We start from the raw sequence: 13,585 nt of genomic DNA, 5'->3' as shown, positions 1-13,585 counted from the left end.
GAGAGCTTTGGTTTCCTATTAAATTCGGAGGGAAAATGTATATAAGGCTGACAGCGCTTATGACGTTTGATCGTTTAAGCGCCTTGATTGGTTCATTTAAAAAAAAAAACCGCCAAAAATAAATCGAATCAGAAACGGACACAGAGATGGAAACGATGTCACAGATACATCGATTCCGAATAATGCGGGTTAACGTTACGTCATTCTGACGTAGTATTGATTGACAACTCCAAATAAGGTATGGAGGAGAAGAATCGCTTTATTTAAACACCGATTTCATGCCAAGTGAGAACGCTTACTGAACGCTTGCAGGTAAAAAATCCGAATTAAACAAGCAGATGGGAACGATGGATAAAGCGATTCTGAAAGCGGGATAACAACTGTGTTATTTTAATTCGATTTTATTAAAAGCGTTTTATTTTAATTCGTATCAAATCCTAAGTGGGAACAAGCTCCTAGTGTTGTTGAGGTTCAGCTAAGACAACGCCAAGCCTGGCTCCTTTAAATCAACCCATCTAATGAATTAGTACAATCTAATGTATTCCCCATCACCGTGTACGGATGTGAGAGCTGGACAGTGAAGAAAATGAGTAAGAAGAAAATCAATTCATTTGAGATGTGGTGCTGGAGAAATGTGCTGAGGATACAGTGAGCAGCCAAAAAGACAAACAAATGGGCCCTTGAACAGATAAAGCCAGAAATTTCCTTAGAATCCAAGAAGATCAAACTAAGACTGTTGTACTTTGACCACATCATGAGAAGGCATGACTCATTAGAAAAGACAATAATGCTAGGAAAGGTGGAGGGAAGCAGAAAGAGAGGTAGATAACATGCTAGATGGATGGACTCAATTAAGGAAGACACAGCCATGAAGTTACAGAGCACTGCAGAACAGGGAGTCTTAGAGGACACCTCGAAGGCAGTTAACAACAAAAATACCTACGAGCAAAGTGATTCCTTTTATAATTTACAAATTGCCATACAGTGTGAAGGAGCTCCCTCCCCAACCACATACATACACTCTAGTTCTCCCCTGTGCCTCATACTGAGTTTTGGATAGTTGAACAAGATAAATGATGCTATAAAAGGGTGGGAAGGAGGAATCAAACAAGAGCACACACTGTATCACACTGTTTGTGGGCAATTTTATTCATGCATTATTGACAAATGTAGAAGATTATTTTAAATTGATTTTTAAGGTGAACTCTCTGTGTACTGTAAACTCGATAGGAAAACACCACTAATTCATAAGGATGCCATGCAGCAGTTTGGGCATTTTGCTTTGTAAGATCTTGGAATAATGCACTGTAATCTACTTATACCAGTTAAATAGGGAATTGTATTATTTATTTATTTATTTGTTTGTTTTCCACTTGTATCATACAATGGAATTCAATGTGAGGCTCCAGTCTTTTCTGTAGTGGAGCATGGAGCATTCCCTGCAGCTCACATTCCTTACTCCCCTTCCCACTCCTTGCGCTTGTCACCAGTCAGCAATATCAGCCACAAACCAGAAACCTAGCAAGCATGTTAAATGCTTCCATTCTACCAGAGTTCTCTGTGTACACCGAAAAGAATACTGTTCCTTTTCTGTATCCAAATACAAGCTCCTAACTTTGTTGGTGCTTTCTCCAATTCTTATCCCTGATGATAATTGTGGGAAGTGAATTTAAAAAAATAGTTGCAAAAAAGCTAGCTGAGTATGAAAGAAAATTTTGTCAGTGGGTAAACTGGCACAAACACAGAATATTTGTAATTATTCTTTCCCAGGTTGAAAAACAGGCTGCTCAATAAGCTAGAAATCCCATTAGGGATTTCAGAGTAATGAGAATTTTGCACAGTTTTTCTGTTGGTATTTGAACACCCGAAAGTGTTGCAAAAGAATTAGTCTTTAGAGAAAAGCAGAAGATACCACCCCAAAAGATAGTGGATTATGCTCCACTGAAGGTTTTTAAATAGCGAGGCTGAGTGGCCATCTGTAAGAGATGCTTTAGCTACAAATTTCCTGAATTGGCAGAAAGGTTAGAACTCTGAGGTATTTTCCAGGTCCACAGTTCTGTGACTCTTTTTGCTGTTGGTCTAGCAAACAGAGCACTCATCAGCATTTTATTTTGAACAAAATTAAAATGCTAATTTTTGAGTTCTTCTTCCAGGCTCAAGAGACAAAAAACATTTTGAGGAAAGTCAGAAAGATTTTTTCAAGTGTAGCAAAATTTCTTTGGGAAGCTGAATAGATTCTTATCTCTTTTTGAATTTCATCTGAAGCATATGTACAGTGGGCCCTTGATATCTGCTGGGTTTGCTTCCAGGCCCCAAATCTATGGATGTTCAAGTAAGCAATGGCATAGTAAAATGGTGTCCTTTATATAAAATAGCAAAATCAAAGGCGTGTTACAGACCACCGCAGCCAAACGGCGCAGTTCCCAGACGCAGCAAAGAAGGAGCGCGAAAATCGCACTCCTTCTTGCAGCCCGGAAGAGACGCTGCGAGGCGCTAGTTGCGCACTTGCAGCGTCACTTCCGCCACGCAACATGCGGACACAGAGCATCCGTTACGTCAAAATGGCGGCGGCCGTGTGGAACGGCCGCCGCCATTTGTTACGGACTCAGTCCATGCTAGGGTTAGGGGTGTCTGGAAGAGACACCCCTTTCTAACCCTAGCACGGACTGAGTCCGTCCTAGGGTGCCCGTTTGTAACGGGCCTTAGTTTGATTTTTGGAATTTATATATATGTTTGACTATTCTCAAGCCGTGTGTGCTTGAATCTATGGAAGAACACAGAGGGCTGGCTGTATGTATTTATTATGTAGTCACTGACCATTACAATCACGTCAAGGGAAATTCACACTTGGAGGTGTTTACTCTGGTAAAACATGAAAGGAAACTAAAGGAAAGGGGGGAAGCAATTTTGAAATTCTTCGGAGTGAAGAGTGGGTGATTCACTTCCTAAAATTGCATCTGTTTATTCAGGTGCAGGTTGCATTTGGAATTCAGTGGTCCAAACTATATCACCAAAGCCTGGTATTCAGTGAATCTGACAGTCAAATCTCATTTCCTTTTAACATGTCAGCACTCTGTCACATGACTCACCTGATTCACCTTCACTCAAAAAGAGACTATGGCTTGTTACAGACTGTCAAAAATAAAGCTGCTTCGGGTCTCTTTGGAGGTATGCTGTTTAAATGATGCATGCATCCTAAGAATCCGGAAGCTGCACCAAAGCTGCACTCCAGTGCTTAGGAATGGAGTGTGGCTTTGGAGCGACCTCCAGACTCTTAGGACCCATGCATCATTTAAATAGCATACCTCCAAAGAGACCTGAAGCAGCTTTATTTTGGCAGTCTGTAACAGGCCTATGATTTGACAGCATCCCCGATGAGCTCAGACCATGTGTGCCTGCAGCTTTATTGCAGAACAAGTCATGTGCGTGGGAGTTTGAAAACCTTTACCACCTAAGCCAGATGATCTTGGTTCTGAAATGCTGGAAGTATTAAAATTGGTGTCAACCACTTAAATTCCAGTGTCTCAGTATGAAGAGCAAGAACCAAATTGGGTACAAAGATCCTCAGTTTGGGTATAAAGATCTTCTTTGTGAATCACAAAGCGAAACGGTGCACATAACCAAGTTTCTCATATTGACCTTTTTCACCTCTTAAGGCTTAGACTGGAGTTTTAATGAAGTAAAACTTTCCCCTAAGAGAACTTAAGACAACTTGTATAGATAGTTCTTTTTCCTCAGTATAGTTTTTTTTAAAAAAAAAAATCATACTGCAGGGAAAAGGCAGTAGATTTGATTTAAGAAGGAGGACAATAGATGAGGAAAACTGCCTCAAATCCACATTTTGAGCTAGAAATGTCTAATGATGTGCACATCTATCAAATCTACATGAGATGACTTCCTCTTCTCACGAACTCCACATCTGACCCATGGCTGCTTTTTTTATGGCCCAAATTTGTTGCATTTTAAATGCACCTTCCAAAGTTGCACACATTGCTTACATACATTCCCCTCATGATTTCAAGTGCATTTGGGCTGAGGTTATGTATGTGTGGATATTTTTCTATACACATTTTTCAAAAGTAACCCATTTTGCTGGATTTGATCATAGCAGATCAGTAACATGGGTTCTGGGCTGTTACCCCAATATTTAGTCTTCGTTCACCCCTGCATATTTGATATAAAATTAATAAAGTTGGTGTGGGTGACCCGAGAATGACACCGCTTCAGCCACCCCAAATCCATGGCAGGCTTGAATTTCTGCACACAGGAGCTAGCGAGGAAGAGGTTGCAGGGAGCCCACCTTGGTGAAATCATTAGAATTTTCCAGCATACCCTATTATGTTTGGAGAGGGTGGAGGGATCATGGCTAAGGCACAAGACTGGAAGCACATAGTCTGACAAAGGACTAGAGATCCAGTGCGCTAATCCCTTTGTCTAAGACATTTGCACCCATGGTGCTCAATTCAGTTTCAGATCATTCTTTCCGTTCCTCAGAAGCCATCTAAAGCGATTTAATCCCTTCTGTTGTGGGATTCTGCCCCTCAAACTATTTTCAAGGTATTTATACAGTCAGAAAACCAGACATTCTTCTGTTTTGGCTTAGTTGCAGGCAGTCATTCTGTTGGTTTACTAAACCGAGCCCCTCAATACCTGGCTACCCCCCAGTTCCACAGCGGCTAATGCGACCTCTCTTTCCAGGTAGACCAACAGGCAAGTATTACCTTTAGCAAAGCCTTATGTCTATTCACCACTCCCACCTTTGTCTCCATTAGCTCTTGTGTGCATGCATGGATTGTGTGTGTGTGCGTGTGCATATGTATCATTTATTCCCATTAATAAACTATAATTCTCACTGGAAGTGCCTCTGGAGTTCTGTGTGATTTCAGACCTGGTATAGCTGGGCTGATCCCAAGGTTGCTATTGCCTTGACCAAACTGTATCTCTCTCCTTTGAGCTAAGTACCAAATTCCCCTAAAAGTGTAGCAGTTGTGGGTGTCCTCCCCAGACCCCAGCAGTTTGAGTAACATGGGTGCATTCAATTGAGATTGTGAAGACTAGAGAAAGTCCATCATAGTGGGTTCCTCTCATGTCCCTAAATATGGCTGTTTTCTTTGGGATGAATGAGAGCACAGTTCCATTGCTCCCTCCCCCACATCTCAGGGCTCTGAGGGTGCTCCTGCTCTTGCAAACCTGTTGATTTGTCACACGGACAAGTGTTTGAATCTGCAGTTTTGAACCTGCAGTCATCGTTTCCTTGCTGAACGCCATGCATAAATGTGGCCTGCCTTACCCCAAGACACTTCCCTATTCTCTTTGTTATGCATTGCAGCAGCAGACCAGAAAGGTGAGAAACTACTATCTGGGTGAACTTGTTATTAAATCTCGAAGAGGAGATTTCATGCCTTTAACTGTATTGGCCCTTTATGCAACAACAATAATGTATCTCATCATTAGTTATGCTGAATTATTATTATTATTATTATTATTATTATTATTATTATTATTATGCTTTATTTATATAGTGCTGTAGATTTACACAGCGCTGTACATACAAACAATAAAATAGATAAAGTAAACCTGCCCATGGTGTACAATCTAAATAATAGCATAATACATATAAATAATACATAACAATACAGGAAAGGGTTCAATAAAGTAAGGCAGGCAACATAATTAAAAACGTCAAATAACAAATAATAGTCACACAATGCCTGGGAACTCTTCTCTGAACAGGATGGTCTTCAGCTCAGTTTTGAAATTGGTTAAAGAAGTGATGAGCCATGCTCGTGGGGGAAGGAGCTTCCAGGAGTAAGGGGCAGCAAGTGAAAAGGGACAAATCTGGGACGAGGCAATGAAAATCCTAGGCTGAGACAGCAGACCTTGACTACTAGAATGGAGGACACAAGTGGGAAGGTGAGGAGAAAGAAGGTTTGATAAATAAGGAGGGGCCAGCCCATGCAGGGCTTTAAAAGTCAACAACAGAAGCTTATACTGAATATGGAAGGGGAAGGGGAGCCAGTGAAGGGATGATAATAAAGGAGACATATGGTCGGAGCGGTGGCGGATGTAATAATGCATGCAGCTGAATGCTGGACAGAAATTAAAGGACAGAGGTGAGAAAGAGGAAGCCCTGCCAGAAGGATGTTACAGAAATCAAGTTGCAAAACCTTTAGGGCATGGACCAGAATCTTGGCAGTAGAGCCAGAGAGAAATGGTCAGATTTTGACAATATTGTATAAAAAGAATCTACATGCCTTAGCTGTGGTGTTGTTTTGTTTTTGTTTTTTTATTTTATTTTTACAATGACTACAAACATTGATAATAGAATTGAGGACATACCTTGGAACCATCTGTGGTTAACATGTATACCTACTGTTTAGCTAAAACTAAGGCTGAATTCACATCAGCACAATAATCCAGATCCAGTGCATAGTATTTTACACAGATTTCATCCTGATTACACCACCTTGACTTAAAAAAAAATCTGGACTCAAATGGTGCTGATACCGATACATTTCCTCTGACCAGGGTGGCCAGATGTCGTAACCGCAAAAGAAGACAAAGCACCACAAAATGTAGGACATTCAAGAAAATGCAGGACACTACAAAATAAAAACTAAAAATACTAAAATAAATATAAATTCATTTCATATGGCTTAGTTACAGCTATATTATACGTATATACCATTTTTTATTATGTACTTGGGCTCCAAAAACCCAGCATGGTCCAGCCCTCTTCCCTTCTTTCTCCTTTGCCACACCTACCTTGGCAGCTCCCTCTTGCTTTATAGCACCCAACTTGGCTGCTGCCAACACTGCCCTGCCTTCCTTGCTCACCATCATCATGTTTTTTGCTCCTGGGCATAGCTGTGTCAGGGAAGAGGTGGCTCTGAGTGGCTAAGAGCCCTGGTGGAAAGGTCTGGCAGAAGAAGGGGCTCAGTGGAGCCTCTTCTTCTCTCTATCTCTCTCAAAGTGGAGGATACTTTGCAATTCTTCCCAGGCCCTCAGACATAAGGTGAAAATGTAGGGCATGTCCAGGAAAAGGGGGATATTTGGTCACCCTGTCCCTAACTGAATTCAAATTGGTACAAAAGGATGTTTCCCCCTCCACATGCACTTTTTTCCTTCCCAGCATGCAAAAACCTACCAACCAACAGCCTTTCCTGTTTTTCAATCAATCTTATTTTTCAATCGATCAACCTTGCACTCTCATTGGATGGCTTCCCCATCCAATCCTCTCCCCCCCTTCAAAGCTCAGTGAGTGAACAAGGAAAGTTTGTATGTCTCCTAACACAAGCAGCCTTGACGAGAAAGAGAAAGATTTTCTTCCCTCACATCCAAATCCTAACTGAATTCTACAGAAGAATCTCCTTCTCAGTGTGATGTTTGGCTGGCATTGCTTCTCCTGCTCCCCTCCATTCTCTGCACCTTCCCTTTCAAAGTGCTTCCAACATTCAAGACTTTTAAGAATCAGGGAAGGCAACCTCTGGATTTTGACGTGACATGGAAAAAACTTTTGATTTGAATCCATGTCTGTAGAAAACCACAGGCTGGATTTGCTCCTTTGGTGGACAGGGAGCCCACTATCTTCCTGCATGCCTAGTCCACCCACCAATCTGTCCCACCCCCCAACTATCCATCCTACCCCCAATGCCACAACAATCTGGCAGGGCATAGATTGCAAAAAAGACAGGAAAAAACAGTTTTACTCCTGGAAACTGAGGAGTAAAAAGTAAAAAGCCTAAATTAACTGTTTTTACTGTGAAAACATATATATGTTGTGCATTCAAACACCACTGGAATCAAGGTAGATATGATGGAATCAAGCTGGACATGATGGGGGAGGGGGTCGGTTTTGGTTTGTTTTTTTGCTAAGAAAGAAAGAAAAAGGCATTGTGTCCCCTGCACTCACCTTCTCCTCTCGGGTGGCCCCTGCACCTTCCCCAAGGTTAGTGTCACGGGGCTGCAGTTCCAAGACAGTACGGAAGAGCTTCTCTGAGGTCTGGGTCAAGAATCCAATTTCTGCATTGGGGTGGAGACCATAAAGGTAGGGTGATTCAGCAGGCAAGGTAGCATCTATGTACTGAGAAGAAGAGAAATCATATGTGAACTTAATGAGATCACACACAGTTCTATCAAAAGGACACAAGTCTCTCTGTCAGCCAAAGTGGTATTGAAACACATGGAAACCAATGTTTGAGTTGGTAAATGCAAGGTGTACTAATAACTAGTTCAGCTGCAGACAGATCAGAATTACCAGTTACAACCCACTCTTGTTATGGATGTCCAACAGGGAGCCATTTCTTCACTTGATTTGGGGTATGCCTGGAAAGCAAGGGTCTTAGCTTTAGGGTAGGAAACAGATAACTATGACTGATAGTCATCAATGAGGGACCACTGTTACACTTAACTTCCAAAAGTAAACCAGATTCATTCTGCACATCCTATAGCCAACACCTCCTCCCTCCCATTCCCAAACAGGAGATGCATATAATTCAAGATCTGTTTTTCTTTATCAAACTGTTTGAGAAAAGGTGCCCTTGAGCATAATGAAGAAAAACAACATACTGTATAAACAAATGTGTTAAAGATACTAATAATGACCAGCACTATCCTATATACTTCTGCCCAGAATTTGGCCACAGTGACTTCAGTGGGATTTATCTCAGATGGCACTTTTTTGTGCAAATTTCTATAATTTTCCAGTAGGTTTACTTTGAGTGGACAAACAAAATTGCTCTGTCTATCCATAAATGAAGTGAAGTAGCACATGATGAACTGTCACATGACCACTAAATCATGCTCTTCAAAAAAGTCTGAAAATGACCATGGAAAAAAAATCACCCAAGCAAACATGACAAATTAGATTTGAGACTGTGTGTTTCCTGCCACTCTTCCGTATGCCATTGTAATGAGGCTACAAAGAAACAACCACTATTTCTGCTGCTACTATTTCCACCCTTCTCCCAGCCTAGAACTCAACATGGCTTACAAGAGTTAAAATACATACAGCTCAAAATTAACTTGCAAACGTTAAAAATATAATTAAAGTATAAATAAAATTGAAATCCATTCAAACCATGATCATTACTAGAGCAGGCCAGAGTTGGAAATAAATTAACTCATTAAGTTATTAACTTGATAGGCTTTTCTATTGATGTGGCTTAACTCACTAGACTGCCTGATTAATGCAGTTGCAAAAGTTAATCCATAGCTTCATTGAATTGGGTGATTCTAAAATGTTAAAAGTTGTTCTAACAGGTGGCTCTTCCTCTGACATTGAATCTCTTTGTAGTCCTATAGTGTGTATACAATTGCTCAAGTAGGACTAGGAGCTTTAGTAATTACATGGAAAGTTTTCTTTAGCTTTCCCCTCTCCTTATTTCTTGGCTTCCCCTCTTCTCTATAACCCTCCCATTCTCCTTTTTACTTCATCCCTCCCCTTTTGAGCATCTCACAGCTTTGAAGGGTTTGGTAAGATCAGAGCCAAAATGTACAACTAACTAAACCTGAGAAAATTTTATTTTGTTTTTTTAAATGCCTTTCTTAACAAACAAACAAACAAAAATACTCAGAAGAAAGTTCCATTCAGTTAAATGAGCAAAATATGTGCTCTACCATGATCTTCGCAAATCTTTACAGTGAATGGGGAGGCAGATTGCATGCAATGATTCAGTTGTGCAAAAAAAATGTTCTGTTTATGCTCAGAAACACCCAAAATATTTATTATTAAAAATACTCTAACTTTTTATTCATTAATTGATCTTTGGAGCCAACTATTTATTGCTGTGCTTGCACAGGCTCAGTGCTTTCCAGATCAAATTAACACATCAGTCTTTGCCGCCCTTTAACACAAGTGTGGGAATCAAGTGACCCTAGATGTACTTGGACTCCCAACTCCCAACAAATCTAGCCAATGATGAGAAATCCAGAAGCAGCATTTATTATTATTATTATAGTTTATTTTTATAGCGCTGTAAATGTACACAGCGCTGTACATACAAATGATCAAATCAATAAAAATGAAACCTGCCAATGGTGTACAATCTACAAAATAGGTATAAAACAATAGGTAATAATATAAAATAGAACTGGTTAAAATAAGCAGTCAACATCTGGAAGGACACATTATTCCCAATCCTCTTTTAACATCACTCCATATCAACTTTTAATGAACAAGGCATTTGAATATATTGGTAAGGATGGGAAGTTGTAAAGAAAGAGGCGCAATCCTAGTTCAGGCCCAGGCCAGCACAAAGTGCCAGTCTGTACAGACCCTGAATCTCCCCATACAAACCTGCAAGTATTCTAAGATCTACAGGAGAAGGCTTTCTCTCAGTCCTGCCATCATCACAGTCTTCCCTGATGAGGACATGAGAGAGAGCCTTCTTGCTGGCTGCTCCCACCCTCTGGAACTCCTTTCCACGAGAGGCTAGGCTGGCTCTCTCCCAGCTTTCCTATTGCTAGCTGGCAAAGCCAATTTGGTTCAAGCAGGCATTTAATACAAAATCCTTCTGTGTGTTCTGTTTATGTTTTGAACTTTTGTATGTTCAATGCAATTTTACATTGTTTTAGGAAGATTGTTTTAAGTGTTTTTAAAAAACTATTGTAAAGTTTTTAATTGTTTTTTTCTGTGAGTTGCCTTGGGTCTCTTTCCAGGAGAAAGGCAGCATAGGAATGGTTGCCCTTAGAGTATTTAGGCCCCTGTGTTAAAGTACTGATGTTTTAATATGATGGTTTATTTTTAACTTTTTATTATTAGTTTTTAATTTATGTACTTTATTTTAATTCATGTTGTGAGTTACTTTGGGTCCCATTAGGGAGGAAAATGGAACATAAATTTATTGAGTGAATGAATGAATGAAGTGGAGCTACCTGGTGATAGCTGTTGTAGTCCATGTTCCCTGGGAGTGGAAATCCTGGTGCCAGCATGAATTCTCCCTCCAGCATTTCAGGCTTGATGAATTCCTCCAAGTAGGTCTTGCAGAGGCGCCTGTCCCAATCATCTGTGATGTGTCCTCCATACATAATTTCTCCAAAGAGATACCGTAGATCATCATAAGGAACCTGAACAACAATGGAAGAGATAATGTAAGCAGACTGCAATAGGTATTGCCTTGTAACCGCAGACAACTCACTCTGCAGCCCTCTAAAGCTTAATGTCTCAGAGAGCACGTTCACTTCCCCTGTTCCTTTTTCTAAGAAGTAGAATGTCATGTAGCAATCAAATTGCTCTATGCAGCACACAAGAGATTAACTTGGAAAAACCCAGTCTGCAGAACAGACTGTGTGTATGTGTATATGTATGATGAGGGGAAGGGAGAAAGGGTGGGAGGATTGTTACTTAAAGCAAGCATTTCCCCAGCAATCAAGACTAAACACATCAACTTGTCAGCCAAATGTTTTCTAAAAAACAAAAACAAAAAAATCACACAGAGAGACACACACAGGGCAGAAATGGGCATTCCAAAAAAACAGGCAAAGTGAAAGGTACATCCTATAGTAAAATAAACTGGCTGAAAAACTGGCACATATATAACAGCTACCAAAACAAACAAACAAACAAACGGTAATGATAATCTATTGAGATTTTAGGTACAGGTAGACATGATTTTAGCCTATTATGGGGGTATATAATACAGCTCACCTTTGAATTTGCCTCCAAGTAATTGTATAGAACATTGACTGAAATGGTGAGATCCCCAGTATTAAAGGGGTATGAACGATTCCACCCTTGTGGCCCAAACTTGCGCCTTTCAGCTACCACGGCATGGAAATAGCAGAGGGCAAAGAGAATGCTCTTAAACTCATTTTCACGTGAACACATCTCCAGGGTGTCCTACAAGGTAAACATACAAAGAGAGGCAGGTTTTTTTTCTTAATGAGCACAATAAAGTAGGCAGCCTAATTTCTTGACCTAATTTCAGATGCCCTCTCACCAACATGGTCACACACACTGGAGTAATAGATCATTTATAGCTGGTGCCATATGAATTCTTCCTTTCTAACATTACATTTACTGATTAAAATATTATGATAGGGCTACCATCCATCTTTCTATGGACAGATTTTTTTCAGAATTAAAATTTCTGTCTGGACACATTTTTGAAAAAAAAAATCTCCTGGGATTTTTAAAATGTCCACTGCTGCTCTCCCCTCCTGCCCACCGATGCTAACTCCTCATGACCAGCTCAATGGAGGATATCACACGACTGAAATTGAAAGTATAATCCAGTGACATCATGAACACAATCATGCGTATTCACATTATTGCGCAAAATGTTACCACACACAATCGCTGGCAGTCCGAACACACTCCAAACGCAATCATGCGTCAATCCACAGTTAAGTAAATTTGGTAAACTAGCGAAGTAGCTGGGCAGCCATTTTAAGTGGTGACTGTTTAATTGTTTTTTAAACTCTAGGAAGAGTGTCCTTGTAGTCACATCTTCAGTGAGTCATACCTGTGAGTCACTAGGGGTGGGGCTAGCAGACTAGCTCTTTATTTCTTCTCCCAGAGCCGCGCACCTATTTTATTTGTATTTTTATTTCATTTTTTTACATCCAAGGAAATCTACAACAGAGGCAGAATCGATTGAGCTCACTGCCACAAATTGTTGAAACATCAGGGGCTTAACGTTGGTGTTTTCTGGAGGATTTTTTTCAGGAGGAAGCCCACAATCCTGTTCCAGTAATTTCCTAAGACTTTTCAGTATGGACACTGACGGAACCACGGCCGTCACCTGCAACACTTGTGGGATGTTTCTCTTCTTGCCTACAGAAGTGGGGAACTTCACATGCCCCAAGTGCAAGTTGATAGCCCTCTTGGAGGAGAAAGTGCAGCAGTTGGAGTCCAGAGTAGCTACACTTCAACATATTAGGGAGCAGGAGGATTTCCTGGACACAACAGAACTAACAATCCTAGACGAATACCACGCAGAGGAAGATGCTGGAGCTGAGCAGGTCACTTCACATACACAGGAGGCAGACAGCTGGAGGAATGTCACACAGAGAAGTAGGCCAAGAAGGGATTGTTCGGGGAACTTGCAGCTCTATCCCTTATCAAGGAGGATGAAGAAGAGCAGCATGGACAGACTTCAGGGACAGAGCAGGCAAGCCTGAGAGGCCCACCCAAGGGGACAGCCGCTGCTAAACTTCGTAGGAGGCGTGTGGTCGTAGTGGGGGACTCCTTGCTGAGGGGTACAGAAGCAGTGATTTGTAGGCCTGACAAGATGTCTCAAGAGGTGTGTTGTCTCCCAGGGGCAAAGATCCGTGATGTGACAGAGAGGCTGACAAGACTGGTCAAGCCTACTGACCAATACCCCTTCCTTTTGGTCCACGTGGGAACCAACGATACTGCAAGACACAGCCTGCAGAACATCAAAAGGGATTACGAGGAGCTTGGTAGGAAGCTGAAAGGAATGGATGCACAGGTTGTCATCTCGTCTCTTCTGCCAGTTGAAGGGCACGGTCCAGGAAGGGAGAGGAAAATAGCGGATGTGAACAACTGGCTCCGCAGATGGTGTCGCCGAGAACGGCTTGGATTCTTTGATCATGGGCTGCGGTTCCATGAGGAGGGACTTCT

The 13,585-nt window shown here is 41.2% G+C and overlaps 1 protein-coding gene across 1 annotated transcript in view; it reads right to left on the bottom strand.

Moving 5' to 3' along the window:
- LOC121920402 (dynein axonemal heavy chain 9-like) overlaps positions 1-13,585 on the bottom strand; it is a 195,274-nt gene that overhangs the window by 18,820 nt on the left and 162,869 nt on the right. The window contains exons 24-26 of the mRNA XM_042447539.1: positions 11,648-11,839; positions 10,876-11,067; positions 7,913-8,083 (exon numbers count right to left, since the gene is read on the bottom strand). Of these exons, the coding sequence (XP_042303473.1) occupies positions 7,913-8,083; positions 10,876-11,067; positions 11,648-11,839 (555 nt within the window). The remainder of the gene's footprint in view (positions 1-7,912; positions 8,084-10,875; positions 11,068-11,647; positions 11,840-13,585) is intronic.

Source organism: Sceloporus undulatus, chromosome 2, assembly GCF_019175285.1.
Source record: "Sceloporus undulatus isolate JIND9_A2432 ecotype Alabama chromosome 2, SceUnd_v1.1, whole genome shotgun sequence".
Taxonomy (NCBI): domain Eukaryota; kingdom Metazoa; phylum Chordata; class Lepidosauria; order Squamata; family Phrynosomatidae; genus Sceloporus; species Sceloporus undulatus.
Note: the sequence above shows the minus strand (reverse complement) of the source record. Positions and strands in the feature narration are given on the sequence as shown.